Source organism: Didymella exigua (assembly GCF_010094145.1).
Source record: "Didymella exigua CBS 183.55 unplaced genomic scaffold M421scaffold_9, whole genome shotgun sequence".
NCBI lineage: Eukaryota > Fungi > Ascomycota > Dothideomycetes > Pleosporales > Didymellaceae > Didymella > Didymella exigua.
In genome coordinates, this window is record NW_022984783.1 from 460,101 (window position 1) to 478,424 (window position 18,324).

At 53.9% G+C, this 18,324-nt stretch overlaps 5 protein-coding genes across 5 annotated transcripts; 3 read left to right on the forward strand and 2 right to left on the reverse strand.

The window, feature by feature from the left end:
• Positions 1-844: 844 nt before the first annotated feature.
• On the reverse strand, positions 845-2,288 carry M421DRAFT_91250 (uncharacterized protein; the record flags this gene model as incomplete). The annotated part of the gene is made up of 5 exons (XM_033597928.1): positions 845-1,331; positions 1,508-1,878; positions 1,926-1,993; positions 2,041-2,077; positions 2,130-2,288. The coding sequence occupies 5 exons, from the start codon at positions 2,286-2,288 to the stop codon at positions 845-847; spliced, it is 1,122 nt and encodes a 373-aa protein (XP_033450302.1).
• Positions 2,289-4,355: 2,067 nt separating this feature from the next.
• Positions 4,356-8,236, forward strand: M421DRAFT_419082 (uncharacterized protein). Its single transcript, XM_033592000.1, has 2 exons — positions 4,356-7,560; positions 7,642-8,236. The coding sequence occupies exons 1-2, from the start codon at positions 4,426-4,428 to the stop codon at positions 8,041-8,043; spliced, it is 3,537 nt and encodes a 1,178-aa protein (XP_033450303.1). The 5' UTR covers positions 4,356-4,425; the 3' UTR covers positions 8,044-8,236.
• Positions 8,150-9,161, reverse strand: M421DRAFT_383733 (uncharacterized protein). Its single transcript, XM_033589887.1, has 2 exons — positions 8,850-9,161; positions 8,150-8,600 (listed from the first exon to the last, which is right to left on the reverse strand). The coding sequence occupies exons 1-2, from the start codon at positions 8,912-8,914 to the stop codon at positions 8,204-8,206; spliced, it is 462 nt and encodes a 153-aa protein (XP_033450304.1). The 5' UTR covers positions 8,915-9,161; the 3' UTR covers positions 8,150-8,203.
• Positions 9,162-9,290: 129 nt separating this feature from the next.
• Positions 9,291-13,339, forward strand: M421DRAFT_419085 (E3 ubiquitin-protein ligase NEDD4). Its single transcript, XM_033592001.1, has one exon. It carries the CDS (start codon positions 9,589-9,591, stop codon positions 13,216-13,218), a length of 3,630 nt encoding a protein of 1,209 aa, XP_033450305.1. The 5' UTR covers positions 9,291-9,588; the 3' UTR covers positions 13,219-13,339.
• A 1,794-nt stretch (positions 13,340-15,133) lies between these two features.
• On the forward strand, positions 15,134-18,267 carry M421DRAFT_59547 (putative histidine kinase HHK3p; the record flags this gene model as incomplete). The annotated part of the gene is made up of 2 exons (XM_033595691.1): positions 15,134-15,649; positions 15,697-18,267. The coding sequence occupies 2 exons, from the start codon at positions 15,134-15,136 to the stop codon at positions 18,265-18,267; spliced, it is 3,087 nt and encodes a 1,028-aa protein (XP_033450306.1).
• Between the last annotated feature and the right edge of the window lie 57 nt (positions 18,268-18,324).

Here is an 18,324-nt window from a genome sequence, read left to right on the forward strand (position 1 = left end):
CCACGACTTCAGCCCCACTACAACGAGCGCTCATTAAAGATTTGCAATCGTTCAAGAAACAACCTGGGACGATCTTTCTGAATACAAAGCGGACCATCTAGCCAGTTTTATCCCTTTAAAGTCCGACAACATCATCGAGTTCACCACTTGTCGTCTATCCGCTACGCTTCGCACAGTCTCTTTTCATCATTATGCGAGCAGGAAGCCCCTAGAGATTGACTACCCTTTTGTCGTGGATCAGAATGGCCAGGTCGTTGGTAAGATGGATCTCTTAATTGACAGTCCACACAACCATTCATTACTCAATTCCAGTGGAATTCATCAGCACTGGGTCAATGGTTGCCAGAGACATACAAAACAATGATTTTCAGAGTTTCGGGCGGAAGCCTACTTCCACCGGTTCTGCAACGCTGGGCGTCTCTGGAATCCCTCATATAAGCTTGAGAAAGACTGGGAATCCAAGCTCTACAGCGTCTTGTGGATCGAGTGGAAAGGTGGCATGGCATATCGCGAAGCTATCGCGAAGCTATCGGGAAAGTAGGGGCAGATTACTGGGAAAGCGCGGACAAAGAGGAGATCGAAGCTAGGCTTGGATAAGTCTGCAACAACCGCAGCCTAAAAAGGCGATGGGATCATGGCGGAGCCTGCCGTCCCACTTGATCGCTGCCTGTTTCCTAGCCTATTTCCGTTAACGTTAGGCAGGATAGTCTCTCCGTCATCGACTTTCGTTTGCTCGGGCTTGGTCTCAGGGTAATATTTTTGGTCTCATTACAAGGCATATCGAATACTGGGTATCACTTATTAATCCAAATGCAAACCTCCCACGCCCACCCAGGCAGCTGTATCAAACAACATCGCTCGGACCCTTAACAAGCGTATCCGTACTACCGCTCCCATCCGTCTTCTTACTCCGCGACGTCTCCCACCCACTAAGCCTCTCTCCGCCACCTTCAACCTGGACATAAATATGCGTCTCGACCTGGATATCCCTCGCAGCACTCTCACTACTACTCCTCGAGCCACCTCCCGACCCCTTAGTCCTGGTCTGGAGCGGAAAGTCGCCACTGTGGCTGGGCAGCGGACGGGACCGTGCGCTCCCGATGGTAGGGTAGACGCGCGGCGTGCTATGCGTCCTGCGGCGGTGGCTAGAGAGGACACCGGGGAGGCACTTGGTCATCAGCGGCCGGAGGAGGGGCAGGCAGGAGCAGATTATGCCGACGTTTATTTCGACGGAGGACCAGGTTGCAGCCGGCGGGTTGTCGTAAGATCGGTCGGTGCTGTTGGATATCGCGACTAGGGATTGCAGGCGCAGAATCGAGACGATGCAGACACTGCGTGTTGTTAGTGGGGTGGGCTGAAACGAACGCGCGTGCTGTGTGAGAAAAGGTGGGACAGAGCTGCATGTGTACGCCCTGGTTTATACGGGACGGAGTATGTGCATGCATGAATTGCGTCGGCCTTGCGATGCGACTACAAAGTGTAGATGAATCGGGAAGGTGTTACTTACAAGCCGCCGACAGTGAAGATCCCGATCAACGCTGATTTCTGTCGCTTTCCGAGCTGCAGACGCCGGATCACAGGCATGGGGAGGATGATGATGGCGAAGTCGGTCGTAATGTTGATGGCGGCGTTGGTGAACCACATAGCGAATTGGTCGATGCAGCGCGCGCGCTCCTTGGTCCAGAATGCCTGCACTGGGATGCAGGCGAAGATGCTACTGAAGACGGTCCAAATGGTGTAGCAAAAGACGAAGGCGAAGAGACACCAGCATGCGACTCGAAACTTTCGGGTTGGGAATACTCGGTGATACTGCAGCAGAAGGGAGGTCTTCGTGGCGCCAAGCGAGAGGTTGTAGGCGATCAGAGAAGCCCAGAAAGCCTGGCATATATTAGTATGAGTCAATTGCAGCGACGAGTATTCGGTACCTTCGAGACCTTGACGTTGTCATCCCATGACAAGGTGTCGGCATGCATGCCCATTCCCCATTTTGCTTCTTCTATGTGTCAGTGTTGGCCTTAGATGACAATGGAGTGTACATACGGTACGCAATGCAGACAGTAAGAAGAATGGAGAAGATCTAGACCATAATCAGTCAGCGCTCGGTGATGTTTGGCCGGGCGAATACTCACTGTTGCCACTACAATGAGATGGTCCTCAGTTCCCGGAGCGCGAACGATGAACCATCGAGTATAGAGTCGTAGGGCTACACTGATGAAGGCTAGGACAGTAAATGCGATGGACACATCAACAGCCTGCCGGCCACGAGGGTTTTCTTGGCCGTCAAGCATCGCGAGTACGTTCGACGATCTTCACTTGCGGCAGGGAGTTGTCGACAACATGTGGGTGTCAAAGTCGGCTCGGGCTAGGTGCTGTCTGTGCCCTGCCTGAAAGTAATATTCAGGCTTGTTCAAGTAGCAAATTGTGTGGGGTGCGCATGCTTAAGACATCATCGGGTGGTCGATGTGAAATTCCATGGGGACACGGCAGGGTGCAGGGGCTCCACTGCAACGTGCACGGTGCGACGGACTGGAACGAGTACTTCGCTAGCTGCGTATCCGTGGAATGTTAGTATTGGAACCTTGGTTCTTTCGGACGGCAGCGGGTGAACGCGTTGCAAGGCACTATGTCCAGCCAGGACCGAGGATGTTTGCCTCTCTACACGGAGCAGTCTAGGGCATGGGGAACTTGGCAAATAGTTGTGGGTAGACTAGGTGTTGAAAGTAAGATCAACTGGAGTATCGTTTGATGTTCAGGGGACCATCTCGAGTACCGTAGCGGCTGTGCTTCATTCGGTGGTACGGGCAAGGCCCGGGTCTAAGGACTACGTAGATCCTACAGGTCCAACACAGATCTGCTACATGGGGTAGCACGCCTGAGCCCACGGGCTTTTGAAGTTCTCGGAGCGTCTGGGGCTAACATGCGCGATAATCTAAAGGTGGAAGCCCACATCGCGAAACTGTTGACCCTGATATATTATACCAGTACATAGCCCGCAAGCGTCACTTCACTACTGAGCTTGACAACCACTCTGCTGGAATCGTACAACAGCACTCAATCATCGTCTTGTGTTAGCGAGAGTGGTGGCCCATTGCAATTATGGTCGACGTCTGGAAGCGCGGCAGCGACAAGGCAACGTGTGGTCTTGAGCGACCCTGGGGAGTTTCGTATGCTTCTATAAACAGGACCCTCGTGCTATTCGAAGACCTTGTGGCTGAGTTCTTCCCTGCATGCTGGCCTTGCATGTCCGTTGCTGAAAGCACGTTGGTTGCAGAGCAAATTAACGTTTTGCAAGTGTGGACCACGGCTGGGCAAGCAGGGGTGTTCCTTTCGGATCAATACCCTACGCCGCGGCCCGAGATCTGGTGACATCGAGGCAACTGGGGGTACAGGCGGACACCATGCTCTTGACAGGCAAGCGGACCTCCGGGCTCCTGTACTCATCCAATTGAACCTGGGCGAGCCGTGACGCAATATTTGATACTAGCGCTGGAAATTCTGGCTGAGCTGTTCGCTCATCCCAAGTGGTTCGGCGAAGGTGTAATGCGCTGCAGGTCATTTCGAGCACGTGTTGTCGCGTAGCCTGTCGCCCGAAGCATTGCGTGCTGGATGTGGTGTGCATAGGCCGTCTGCCGATCGCTTTAAATGAGATCGGATCATCCCCCACTCGGGCATCCTGTGGCCAGGTACCATGAGTAGCACGGCGATCTCCGCCGAAGTCATCAGATGAATGACATGCGCCCTAAAAGCCAAGGGAGCGCTGCGCCGTCCCTGCAGTGGGTCACAAATGCTCACTCTATCCGATCGTGAACCGAGACTGGCCCTGAGTAGAGGTTGCAATGATGATCTTTTTCAACCAGGTGCTCTAACGTGGACATGCACGGAACGTGGCTGCTGCTTCCGTTTGCAGGCGCTTGCGAATGACTCGCGAGGCTTGTTGGGCTTATGTGGCATTCGTCTGGCAATGGACAGCTCATTGCTGTTGAGTACGAGAAACTCACAAACTACGAGGGAACGCCCTGCATAGGTGATATCGCCACGCCAAGCAAGCTGTGTACGAAACAGATGACGCGTAACGTTCGCGAGTCCAGGACTCCCAGTGTTATCCTCCAATCCTCCATCCGGAAACTCGTAGGGACTGGATCAGTCGAGCTGCAAGGATGGTACGCTTGGTACGTACCGCTGGAGTCAGTCAAGAAGTAGTCCGATCAAGTGGAACGTGTAATTGATGGAGATGCACGTGACGGCGCGTGCGCGGAGTCCACGTGCAGCGGGGCTCGTTTTGGCGCCCTAGCAACGGACCCTGAGACAACCTAAATCGGGACACACAAACATGACGATCGCACCTTCTATCTTGAGCACGACACAGCAGGACACGGCGACAGCCTCGAGGCTTGTGCTACTAGCTACCGAGTACTCACACGATCCATGAAAAGCAGCTCGCAGAAGCATTGTGCGCCATTTGCGCCTCTCAACACGCTCTCGTTACCGCAGAAACCGGCCTACGCCCCGCTCGACACGCCCGAATCGTCCTTCTACGGCGACAGCAGTTCGCTTTTTGACGAAGCACCCAGCCCTTACGCTCCCCCGGCCAGCACACAGAGCAAGATGGTGCGCGAACGAGAGCCATCGGCCCTGCCCACGCGGCCGGAGCAGCAGAAGCCCGCGCCGGCTGCGAGCGTGACCGAGCGCATTGCAGCACCGCAGTTTGGGCAAGCAAGTCCTCTGCGTAACCCGCTGAGACAAGACAAGCCCAAGCATTCACATCTGTTCAATGTTGCTGCCCGCGCACCAAATCCGCACACGGCGCCGCCTTCCTTCAAGGTGCCCCAGCGAGTATCGGTCCAACCGAAGCCCGCCAAGCTGGATGCTTTTGGCCGTCCAGTCGACGATGACCTGTTCGAGATCCCCGCCAGCAGCTTCCAGCCTCGACAGTTGCAGTCGACGAGCGTCCCGGTCCCTCGGCCATTCAACCCGCCCGCGCGCACCGTACAGCCCCCACCGCGATCGCTATACACGTCGGTAGGACACGACAACGGCTTCCAGCCAGTGAACAAGGGCGCACACAACCCTCTGCAAGACGTGCGGAAGACAGTCATCCTAGACGACGAGGATGACTTTGACCCTGACGCCGCCGTCTTCGCCGACCGCGGCCGCTTCGGCGCACCTGACCTCAACGCCTACGTTGACCAGGGGCAAGCCAGCGAGAACATCAAGGCTCTCCTTGAGGGTGCCCTGGACGATGACGACGAAAAGATCCCGCGCACACGAGGGCGAAAGAAGAAGAAGCAGCAGCAAGTGAAGGACGCTGCCGCCTCGCTGGCCGACCGCCTAAAGGCTCTGGACGTCCAAGACAAGCACTCCAAGCCCGAGCCTGAGGAAGAAGACGCGGATGATGACGAAGATGACGGCTTCGTCGATGGGCTCAAGGTCAGCCTGCTACCCCACCAGGTCGATGGTGTCTCATGGATGATCGAGAAGGAGACGGGTGCGCACAACAAGCGAGGAAAGCTGCCCAAGGGTGGAATTCTGGCAGATGACATGGGTCTGGGCAAGACTGTGCAATCCATGGCACTCATGTTGTCGAATCCTCGGCCTGAGAAAGGCGCCGAGCCTGAGAACAAGAAGAACAAGATCCTGGACATCGTCGGCAAGGGCACTCTCGTTGTTGCTCCTCTGGCCTTGATCAAGCAGTGGGAATCTGAGATCGCCACTAAGGTCGCGAAGACTCATGCGCTGAAGGTCTTGGTTCACCACGGTCCCAGTCGCACAAAGTCCGCCGATAAGCTCAAGCAGTACGACGTGGTTATCACGACCTATCAAGTCCTTGCATCAGAGCATGCACAGTGTGGAGACGGTCCAGACGGCCTCAAGAAGGGCTGCTTTGCCGTGCACTGGTACCGCATGATGCTCGACGAGGCCCACACAATTAAGAACCGCAACGCGAAGATGACTAAAGCCTGCTATGATGTCCGCTCGCATTACCGCTGGTGTCTGACCGGTACACCGATGCAGAACAACCTCGACGAGCTGCAGAGTCTGATCAAGTTCCTCCGCATCCAGCCATACTGCGAGATGTCGAACTGGAAGGACTCAATTACAGGACCCATGAAGAACGGCCGCGGCAATCTTGCCATGCGCCGACTGCAGATCTTCCTGAAGGCTTTCATGAAGCGTCGGACCAAGGATGTACTCAAGAAAGAGGGAGCGCTGACCTTCGGTGGCAAGAACAAAGACGGTGCGGATAAGCCAGCCTTCCAGATCGTTGCGCGAAACGTCGAGACTGTCATAGGAGAGTTCACGGCCAAAGAGCGCGCTTTCTACGATCGCCTGTCCACTCGTGCACAGGATCGCCTTGAGGAGTTGATGGGTGGCGAGAAGCAGGATTACATTGGGGCCTTGGTGTTGCTGCTTCGTCTGCGACAGGCGTGCAATCATCCCAACCTCACCAAGAGCAATGTCAAGGACGACAAGGATGCGCTGACGACAGGATCGAAGTCGGGAACTCAGACGGGCTTTCAGACTCCTCGCAAGGCTTCCAAAGGTGACGATGCAGACGATCTTGCGGATCTGCTCGGTGGACTGAGTGTTGCGGTCAAGCGCTGCGATCTCTGCCAGCGGACGCTGAACCGCGACAACGCTGCGAATGGCGCGATCCGCTGCAATGACTGCGAAGAGGATCTCCATGCCTCGTCGAAGAAGTCGAAGAAGCATAAGAAGAAGCATCGCAAGGACAAGCACAAGTCTGACAAGACCAAGAAGTCCTCCAAGCCAATCATTACCGATGATGATGATGATGAAGACGAGGCAGACGATATTATCCGGCCGACCAAGTCTTCTCGCCAGCGCCGTGTTGTTGTGGATAGCGATGATGAAGAAGAGGGCGAGTGGCTCGTCTCAGAAGACCAGCAACACTCCGAGAACCTCGGTGTTGCTGGCGGCACAGACGACGAGAATGCCGAGGGCGGTGGCGACACACTGGCCTCTATTGACTCACAAGCCACAGGCAGCGTCGACGACAGCAAGAGCAACCTTGATTCTTTTATCGTGCACGACACCGACAGCGAGGACGAAGCGCCCGTGGCCCGTAAGAAGCTCTTCATCAAAGGCAAGCCTCGCACCGTCAACCTCGTGTCTGACTCCGAAGATGACTCGGCGACAGAAGCCGACTCAGAATCCGACCCCAACTCCGAAGACGACGATGATGATGAAGACTCCGCCACCGACGCATCAAACGACTACAACACGTCTGATCTCGTCCCCTCCACCAAAATCCGCCAACTCCTCAGCATCCTCGAGAAGGAAACGCCGGAACACAAAGTCATCGTCTTCTCGCAATTCACTTCCATGCTCGACCTCATCGAGCCGTTCCTCAAGCGCGCCGAATTCGCCTTCACGCGCTATGATGGCAGTATGCGCAATGACCTGCGCGAGGCGAGCTTGCAAAAGTTGCGCGAGGATAAGAAATGCAGGGTCTTGTTGTGTAGTCTGAAGTGCGGCAGTCTTGGGCTAAATTTGACGGCGGCGAGTAGGGTGGTTATTATGGAGCCATTCTGGAATCCGGTAAGCCATGCTCAACTATCTCATCGCCAGTCATGAGAGGGAGAAGAATGGGTGAACTTGTGCTGACATGCGGAATTCTAGTTCGTCGAAGAACAGGCCATCGACCGCGTCCACCGCCTCAACCAAACCGTCGACGTCACCGTCTACCGCCTCTCCATCCACAACTCAGTCGAAGAACGCATCCTCGAACTGCAGGAAGCGAAGCGCAAACTCGCACAAGCTGCGATCGAAGGCGGCAAGGCGATTGGCAAGCTGAGCATGAAGGATATTCTCAATCTGTTCAAGCGCGAGGCCGAGTATGACCATACGAATGTGGACAAGGATGTTGACGAGAGCGTCTTTGCTAAGCGCAGGGTGCTTGAGAGCGGCAGTGACGAGTTTGCAAGCCAGGGTGATTCAACGGATAGGCGCCCGGCTAGGAAGGCGGGCAGCCTTGGGTTCAGGAAGGAGAGGAAGGAGGACAGTGTTTACGGTCGGCGCTGAGGCTTGGGTCCCCGGATTTCGCTGCCTCGAATGTCTTGGCGATCAAGGGTGAGGCGGTTGGTGGTTCTGGACACGCATCTGGGCAGGGAAGGCATGATAGAAGGCGTTCAGGACATCAGGTTTCAAGATTTACGCTGTTCTGACTTGACAGTCTCGGGTTTCATTTCAATGTGACCAGTGCACTCTCGCACCACCTGACAATACTTAGAATCCCCTCGCCGCATCTCCTGAATCGCTCCTCGCACCACCCCAACACGTGCTTTCCGTCAGATTCTGGAGTATCGCACAACAGTACCCACAGCTCGACAGCATCTTTGATTCTAATGTCCAGGTCTCCGCTTATCATCTGCGAAGAGAGGAGGCGTGGAATCTTGCGAATAAAATGATGGGTTTTCGTCTGTCCTTGGTATGTTGGCTTCGAGATTGGATGATATAGTGGATATTGGGTTGATGATTCCTTGGAGGGTGTGGAAACGGTGGAGGACGTAACTTGTCTTGCTGATCTTGGCGGTGGGAGTTGGAGGTAGATGGGCAGCAGGATAAGAACACATGGCATCCTTTCGAAGGGTACAGTTAGAAGGTTTCGCTACCGGAAGTTGTAAAAGAGTAATCGGGTTTTGCAGAGTGTTTCCCAAAACGCAGAAGAAATGAGTATATTTGAGGCACGAACAGAAGAGGGATGATATGTTGGAAAATAGACATTAAAAGGATCTGCAGGCTCGCGCACTAGACCATCAAATAGACATCAGCTGACGAGATACAAGAAGAGAAGGGTACTTCAGTACGGAGAAGGAGACCCTTGGTACCAATGTTGAGTGGCTGCTTGGATTTCGGACGTCGTGAGGCAGTTTGTGCCTGGATAAGAACGCATTGTATTGTAGACAGTCTCGGTAGTCAACTCAAAGGAAGCTTTCGTGGACTATCATCTTGCTGTCTTCGCTACAGTTTTGGTTGTGTATGATGGTGGATAGTCATTCTGCGAGCAGGCATGAGGGGGGAGGGCGCCTGCTTGACATGCTGGCTCCATCACGTCCAGATAAGCAGCGATATTTGACCGCATAAGATAAACCATCAGAACAAGACCAGTGAACGATGAAGTGTGTTAGATTCCAAGAGTGTGAACACGGCGAAGGTGGGACTGTGGCGTCAACGTCGTCGGTGCACGGACTTACCTCGGCCGGACTTTACGCGGTGATGCTTACTACCTTCGCAAAGCGAGCTGGAGTTTGATAGAAGTCACTCGAAGGCAACTTTGCCTTTCACAGTCGCTCCTCCCTTTTGGGCGCCTCGTCCTACTTTCCCTCGTTCACACGAACCTGGCTCCACCCTCATGCCGCAACCCGTAATCTTGACGTATCGATAGCGCTCGGCTGGACATCGAGTCCACATCTACACAGCACCTGCAACCTCACCTCACCCAGCCCAAACAGTCCCGTAGACTGGAGGGCTCGTCCAATCAACGACTACATCCTCGTCATCACTGGCTGATATCGCGTTCCACAACGTCGCCGCCGCCGACTGTCCACGCCCACACACCCCGCCACCATGTTCACGAGCTTCACGGGCAATACACGGCGACCACGCCAGGTCAACCTTTCGGGACGTAAGACGAACCCTTTTGGCACACCTAGCACCGGTGCTGGCTCGCAAGCTGCCGTCGACCGAGCACAGCAAGAACGCGCGCAGCGACAACGAGAACGAGATACACTCAATGCGGCGAAGAAGATACAGAGAGTATGGAGAGGCCACGCCGGCAGACGGAGGGTAGCAGATTATTTGCGGCAGGAGTGGGATTCCGTGGAAAGAGATACAATCTCCCAGACGTCATCTTTACCATACGACGGCGAAGAGCCAGCCTTATTGCAACTACAACGGCTGCTGAGATTTGCATCGGTACGGAACGAGCAAGATCTTGGACGGATACGACACCTGGGTGTCCGACTGCAAAACACTCTAGGGGAGGAGGATCATTTCCAAGTTTCGTCATGGACATCAGCGTATTTGAAGTTAGAGAAGTTGCTGTTGGCAGCACTGCCTCAGATCTTTAAAGGTCCGACATCGATATTGCAGGATGCAGCCATGGCGTTCGTCCAGCTTTTGCTGTTTGTTGCAGGACAAATCCCCGCCCAGACCTCTCAGCACGCATATCCATACTACCGCACGCTCGCTGAAACTGTATCGAAGCTCGCACCATCCCTGGTAAGCACAACAATGGTTGGAGATTCAAATGCCAGTGGCGCAGAAATTGTCAATTGGCAGCAAGGTTGGGAGGTTTTTCTCGCCACTCTCATCGCGCCGCTCAAGGCTGTTACTGGATATACTTTGGACGCATACGAGGCTTTTGGCCACATCTTCATGACTATACCGCTGCTAAGCTCCAACTCAACGTCTCCTCTCATTGGCAGATTCAGAGATGCGCTTGCCGAGTTGATCAACTACAAGCTGCTCGCTAGTGCGCTAGCCACATCGTTCAAGAGCTCGGGATTACAGTCACATCCCCAGTTGAAGAGCACGAACAGTCGCCTGCGATTGCTTGGGCTGTTCATATACTTCCACCGATATGCGCACAATTTCGATTCACCAGAAGCGTACGCGATACATCAAGACTTCGTCACGGTGGTGTCTCTCCTACTGAATTCTCTTCCAGCCGGAATTCTTGGTGACGAAGACTCTGTCATTGATTTGACGGATGAAGACGACTTGACTACAGACAAAGTTACTCAGTTCTTGAAAGAGCAGGTACAGTCCCTTGTGAACCAAGAAGGCATTGGAAGCTTATTGGCTGGTTCACCACAATCCTTGCAAGCTTCAGAGGATGAGAAGATCGAGGAGGCGAGGCAGCTGGCAAACTACGCCCTTGCGTTACTTCGATTCTTCCCCAAGAGAGGTGATGAGATTCGCATGTGGCTTTACATTGGTCCCTCAGACAAGAACAACGCCGGACAGAAATCGCCTGCGATCAGATACTTCTGGGAAGCGTCAAAACGGTCATTCGTGTATGCGACCATCTTCCGCGATTCACGTGCGGCAATTGAGCTGTTGAAGACAAAGACGACAGATCCTAGTCCTTCAGGCTTGACACAGCATGGCTTTTGGCAACCAGCACAGCAAGAGGTCAACCGCGAGGCTGCTGTTGCGGATGAGTGGAGAGTCATACTTGTCTTCCTCGAGTTATACACTTTCGTGCTGAAGGTCACGGACGACGAGGAGTTCTTTGCCGCCGGGCAGCATGACGGCTTCTCGAACCAAGTCCGCGACAGCGGTCTTCCTCTCACCGAAGTCAAGGACCTCACAACTTTCTTGAAGAATCTTGGATTCACACTGTACTTCAACGCAGCGGACATCATGCCTGCAGAGGAGGGCACGACTACAAACTCCAGTCTCAACTTTTACAGCCACCAAGCTGTGGAGACTCAGGCAGCCAAAGAGACGCAGGAACCATCAGTCGGTGGAGTCGCCGGACTCAGTCTTGACTATGTCAAGGGACTGGTCACTGGACTACTCCGGATGGTCTACGAGCGAGATTCGCGCCGTAACTTCTTGCCTGGTGATCACTGGCTGATGACCTCTCGCTTCGACATGACAGGCTTTATTCCAGCTGTAGTGGAAGAGGAAGAATCACGACACAAGATCCAAGATGAAGATGCTGACGATGTGGACGAAGAGGAGGATGAGATCGACGACACGCCACAATTGATTGGCACAAGCCGTGTACAACAGCAGCGGAGATTGGAAAGGCTACAACGGCAGCAGCGCAAGGCCTCGCGGAGAAGGTATTTGCAAGCTGTCGCCCCGCGCCTGGAGATTCTGCAGAACATGCCCTTCTTCATCCCTTTCACAACTCGAGTGAAAATATTTCGAGAGTTCGTGCATCTGGACATGACCAAGCGCAGGCAAACTGCTGAACCTGAAGCCTGGCGAGCGAGAATGATGTTCGGTGGTGGGCCAGGCGACAAACACTCCGCGAGGATTCGACGAGACAACGAGTTCGAGGATGCTTACGAACAATTCTACTCTCTAGGCCAAGGCCTCAAGGAACCCATACAGATCACTTTCGTAGATCAATTTGACGCTCCTGAGGCCGGTATTGACGGTGGTGGTGTAACTAAAGAGTTTCTGACCAGCGTCACGGATCGCGCTTTCAGACCTACGGACTCTGTTGACATGTTTGCGGAAAACGACCAGCATCTTCTGTATCCGAACCCTGCTGCGGTTGAAGAGCATAAAGAGCAGTTGAAGCAAGTCGGGTTGCGCGAGAACTCGCCGGAGTTCCGACAACAGATCACCGAGCTTTTGCACCGCTACGAATTTCTTGGCCGCATCATTGGCAAGTGCTTGTATGAAGGGATACTGGTAGACGTCAACTTTGCACCGTTCTTCTTGCGCAAGTGGGCATTAACAGGTGGTGCTGGCTCTGCGCCAAACGAAACTGGCTATCGCCCTACGCTCAACGATCTTCGCGACCTCGACGAAGAGCTCTACCAAGGTCTCCACAAGCTCAAGACCTATCCCGGTGACGTCGAGGATTTCTCTCTCAACTTCACGGTCACCGACACAGTCGTCACCGATCACACCGCCTCCCCCAAGAAAACCAAAGCCATCACCAGAGACCTGAAACCTGGCGGCGCTAACACAGAAGTAACAAACCAAAACCGCCTCGTCTACATCAGCTACATGGCGCGCCACCGTCTCCAAAACCAACCCTATCTCCAGACCACCGCCTTCCTCCGTGGCCTTAGCACCATGATCCAACCCTCCTGGCTCTCCATGTTCAATCACTCAGAACTGCAGACGCTGATCTCGGGCACACGCACCCAGATCGACGTCGAAGACCTACGCCGCAACACCATCTACGGCGGGACTTATGTGATCGGCGACGATGGCCTCGAGCACCCAACGGTCCAGCTCTTCTGGCAGATTATGAAGGACATCAGTGATGATGAGCGTCGTGCTGTACTGAAGTTCGTCACCAGTACGCCCAGAGCGCCCTTGTTGGGATTTGGCACATTGAACCCCAGATTCAGTATTAGAGATGGAGGGAGTGACCAAGAGAGGTTACCCAGCACGAGCACGTGTGTGAACCTGTTGAAGCTGCCGATGTATAGGGACTATGATGTGCTGAAGGAAAAGCTGCTGTATAGCGTGTTCAGTGGGGCTGGGTTCGATTTGAGTTAGATGGCGGTGGGGACGGGTGGGGTGGGAAGAAGGACCTGGAGATAAACACATGACATGATTGATGGGCACAATGTTTCAATATCGAGTGTGTCCCCCAGATATAATGTGATGTACAGTATTCGAAGCAGTCTGACGTTCTCAATTCCCCCCTCATGCCGACTTCATGGAAGCTTTAATGTGGCACAGCCTCTCTGGGTAGCGGATATAGGCTCTGCGACGTTGTAAGCAGCACCTACTGCGCATTCACTTACACAAAGCCTCAGCAAGGAGTGGCGTCCGGCACTAGGAGGGACCTCCGACTTGAGTTCACTCTGTACCCTGGGCGAGCAAGCCAGCCGTCACCGGCGGACGAACGATTCGAAGGGGCTTCTTATATTCACGGCGGTACCCTAGCTGAGGGGCCAGAGTTGGTGCGTACAATCACCTAATATGGTGCAGTACGAGACTGCTGGATAGCTATGTGGAGTTACGATAGCTGATAGGCAACTCAACTCGAAGCTTGTGTAGCCGCATACGGGTTGTGAGTGCTCCAAAGTCTGGTACGTGTCTAAAGGGGTAAAAACGCCGGTGGTGCTGCTGCTGCTCCTTGGGGATAGACGTCTCCACTGGGCCCTTCCTTTCGCAGTCTTTCTGTTTTCGGAAGCACCAAGGCTCATCTCACAGTGCTCACTTTGCTCGCAGTCGGCCAAGTGGAGTCCCAGTATGCGTGCTGCCAACTGACACACACCACGCCAAATGGCGAAAAAATCCCCCCTCTAGTCGTACGAGCGATGCATAGCCAATAAGAGCACGGTACCGCTAGCGCCGCCGCCCGTGCCGCCGCTCGTGAAGAGGACATGGTGTTCCTTGCCGCAACAACGATAACTATCGCAATCACGAGCAGTGAGGACTGTAGGGCTGCCGTGGCACGAAATGCAACATGGGATTCATGCACGCGCCCTGGGAGCAGCACTGAGCGGCCTGCCCTCCGGATGCCTTCCGCCAATGACCTTGACTCGCGAGTGCGAGAAGGCAACTCACCAATCAGCATGAGTGTCACGAGGTCCCGTTGCTGGTGCAGTTGCCGTCGCGGACAAACCACGGCAGGGCACAAAGCGGTTCGCCGCGCCGGTAGTCACAGAGCCCATTGCCGCGACTGCAAGTCGTGAAGGCCTGTCCGTCGCGGTGTGCTCGGAGCCATGACAGCGGAAGGGCCTGCTCACGAACGCTCGTCTGATAAACGAAACTCGTGATGGAATGCGAGGCAGGGATGTCAACGCAGAAGCTAAAAGTCATAAATCTCATCGAGCCTTGTTGCAGCACAATAACGATAGCGCGCACGTCTCGCTACTGCTGCGAATCGATTACACGGGGGCAGTCTTCTTCACCGAACTCGATCCCTCAGCTCTGTCTCCATGTAAGGCGAAACTCTGGGTACCGCCGAATCGGGAATCCCCGTGCTTAGGAACGTTGCCTCTTCCTTCAGACCGCTAGCGGCATCGAGATCACAGTTGCAAGTGGCCCCGCCAGATCAACTTTTCGCATCGAGACTCCAGACGCTGTCTTGATGTGCCCCCAACCCAACTCCAGCGTTCTTGTATTTTACCGCCAGTCCGCATCATTGAGGACCACTCGAATGCCCGTCTCCTCTACGAAGTAGGACTCCCCGGACTGGTCTTTGGATTGGTCTAGATAACCACGCGACACGGGAACCGTTGCTCACTGGCCCTAACTAGTAACCTGTGGCTAGACCCCCATCAGACCATTCAGATCATTCAAATCAATTGCCACTCAAAACAGAGTGCACGGCACCTGCGAAGTGACACAGCACCAGCCACGATCCCGCAATTCTTTCAATTCTACAACATCTTCATCAAGATCTTGCTGCTTCAAATGGTGGGGCTCACTGTTGTCGCTCGGCCCCACGATTGATTCGATGCCTCCAGTCAGCCATGAGTTTACATCCTTCTTTCCCAGAGCCGATGCAGCTGTACTGCGTTCGAAATATGTCGCTCCCACAGATCGCCCAAGCGAGACAGCTCCTATCTTCGACACCGACAATGCCACCAAGGCTCTGGATAATTGGTCCGTTGAGGTAGCAGAGCGCGTCTATCCAGGTCAAACGGATATCTGGGCTCCAGCAAAGATTCCAGAGAAGACGTCAACGCAATGTGCGACCGACAGGTACCTGTTTCCTGTGCTGACGCGCAATGAGAGGTTGCGATTGACGATGCTGTTCTACTACACTCGAGGCGCTCTCGAGGATACTGAACTGCAGTCAAGATTGCAAGAAAAGGTCTATCTGGCGAGAGATACCGTAGGATGGGAGTTTGTAATCGCAGGTCTCTTAAACCACAACACGTACACCCGTATGGTGACCGTGGGTCTACCGTTGGCTGTGCTGCCCCGCCGCGAAAGTACTTGCGCCCACACAGTCAATCAGCCATCAGGCGTAAGTATTTTCCTTTCCCATATTTACCTATGCTGAGGCAATCGCAGGCGATCTTCACACTACTTAACATGTCTGAGGACTGGCGGTTTCGAGATTCTCCTCACGTAGAGATTGGCGGTCTTCGCGCGTATGCAGGTGCACCCTTACGATTTGAGACCGAATTTGGCGAACACGTTGCGTTCGGATCGTTATGTGTCGCGTCGAATTCGGTGCAAGAGCCGCTTTCGAAGGAGAAGCAGAGATCGTTGGCACACCTGGCCGACTGGATCGTCGCGGACATCGTTCATGCTCACCGAGCACGGCGACAGAGGGAACGACGCCAAATGTCGGACCGCCTTGCTCAGCTGACGAAGTTACTGGAAGAGAACGTGAACCTGGAGGAAGCCGTCAAGGGCATGCTGCACGAAGTGTATCCTGGCAGCCTGGTCAAGATCATGCAAGCGCAAGATGATGTCCTCAATCTTGGCGATGGGACGAAGGTGGCTACAGCGGACATCGAGCATGGACTGTGGGAGGACAGCGAATACTTCGAATATTTGATCGAGAATCTAAATCACCAGGAACCAGAAGCTCACAGGTCGATACGGATTGTAACCTCGCAATGCGAAAGCCAACGGACATCGACGTACCTTGTCTTAGGCACCAGGACCTTCCGAGATGTTTACGATGATATCGATGCATGGTTCGTACAGATGTGTGCAGCTTCTTTGTGCCGCTACTGGCAAGACAGGACACTCAAGGAGGCTTTAAGGGCGAAAGAGACGTTCCTTCGCGGGATTACGCATCAGCTGCGAACACCAATTCACGGCATTCTGGGTTCCGTGGAACTTCTTACAGAGGAGTTGAAGTCACGCAATATTGTTACCGTAACCGCCGAATCGACTCCCGATGCAACACCCAGCGACGAGCGGCTCGGTGCGCTGGACCCCTATTCATACATTAAGACGATACGATCATCTGCGAAAGAACTCATTTCGACAATCAATAGCCTTATCAAGCTCAATCAGTGGGCCGATGTCGCCGAAGCACAACGAGTCGTCACAGTACATACGATCCAAGAAATCGAAGTAGCTCTACTGAAGGAGCTCACGCTGTTTCTACCCGATGACGTTACTTTACGACCTTCCCTTATAATCAACCACAAATTACCGGAACGATGCGATACAGTATCCTTGGACTTGCGACTCTTCGTCGATTGTATTCAGCCTATTTTACAGAACGCGATTCAGAACACTGCTGGCGGTGTTGTGGTTGTCACTATTACGGTATCTGAGGACTACAGCAGCATGGTGGTCGATGTTGTAGACAATGGATGCGGCATCAAACAAGAGAACCAGGCGAGAATTTTCGACGCCTACGAAAAAGTCGACAATCATACCACGGATGCTGGCCTTGGTCTGACGTTGGCTGGGAAGCTGGCCACGCTCATGAATGGGTGTGTTACCCTGGTCTCCTCTGAAATTGGCATGGGATCGCACTTTCGTGTTGCCTTCAACGACCCTACGTGCGCATCTTCCATCTCGCTGATTCGGAAGAAGTACGAACACTTACCGCCTGTATTCAGCAGGCTTCCCGCGGACGACCTTACCTCGCTATTGGGCAACAACTTCGCAGAGTACCTGACCGGGCTGGGATACGCCGATTCTAATGGCACTTCAGGGTCGTTCTTGATACTTGACTACACACGTGATCTGAGCAGGCTTTACAGTGCTACAAAGCAAGTCAGCGATGATCAAGTCGCCATTTGTCTTGTTCCAGAACACGACGTGGTTATAAACTTCGCCGGACAGCGTTTTTTGCGAGACGGTAACGTGATATACATGAAGGGCCCATTCACGTCACGATCGATCGAAGACATACTAGCGGAGGCTGATGCCGTCTTTGCCGAACTTGCGGCAGCAAAGTTAGCTCGGCCAGTACTGCCCGACGGAGGCATTGCTCTGGAACCGACTCCACCAGCAACACCGGCATGCAACGCACCGGAGGACGACTCTGGCTTTACAGCTCCAGATTTGATCCACCGTGGCTCCATATTTCCCAAACAACTCGTGAAAGCCGAGCTCACGAAATCTGTCGCGACCTTGCGTCTTACGCAAGAAAAACTCGGACCCGCTTCGACCGGCTCGAACAAACCGATGACACTCCTCGTTGACGACAACGCTGTCAATCTTCGTCTTCTCGAGATGTACTGTAAACGCCGTGGCATTCCATATTGTACCGCTATCGACGGTGCGCAGGCTGTCAAACTATTCACCGAACACGGTATCCCCGCAGCTTTCACGCCTACAGCATCACGCACACATCCTTGGTTATTCGCCGAGTCGACGCCTGCGCTTTCAATACCTCCGCCGCCTGCACTCCGGCCCTTCGATCTTGTGCTTATGGATTTTCAAATGCCTGTTTGTGACGGCATAAGCGCCACGAGCCAGATCCGCTCACTGGAGAATATGCATCACTTAAAAAAGAGCGTAGTGTTTATTGTCACAGGGCAAGATAGCCCGAGAGATCGCTTGAGTGCGCAGGAAGCGGGCAGTGATGGGTACCTGGTCAAGCCCGTTGGTCCGAAAGTGTTGGATCGTGGTGTCAAGCAGTGGTTTCCTAATGCGGAGATCGGTTAGGAAAAAGTCAAAAGGAAGGAGACGCTTGGGTAGTAAGAGCGAAGAAGAGCATTAGAA

What these genes read in the sequence shown, in the direction of transcription:
- M421DRAFT_419082 (XM_033592000.1), top strand. Translation starts at nt 4,426, where the DNA reads ATGAAAAGCAGCTCGCAGAAGCATTGTGCGCCATTTGCGCCTCTCAAC. An exon ending in TGGAGCCATTCTGGAATCCG is followed by an intron (nt 7,561 to 7,641) that starts GTAAGCCATGCT and finishes GCGGAATTCTAG; the next exon opens with TTCGTCGAAGAACAGGCCAT.
- M421DRAFT_419085 (XM_033592001.1), top strand. Translation starts at nt 9,589, where the DNA reads ATGTTCACGAGCTTCACGGGCAATACACGGCGACCACGCCAGGTCAAC.
- M421DRAFT_383733 (XM_033589887.1), bottom strand. Translation starts at nt 8,914, where the DNA reads ATGCGTTCTTATCCAGGCACAAACTGCCTCACGACGTCCGAAATCCAA. An exon ending in CAAGCAGCCACTCAACATTG is followed by an intron (nt 8,601 to 8,849) that starts GTACCAAGGGTC and finishes ACCCTTCGAAAG; the next exon opens with GATGCCATGTGTTCTTATCC.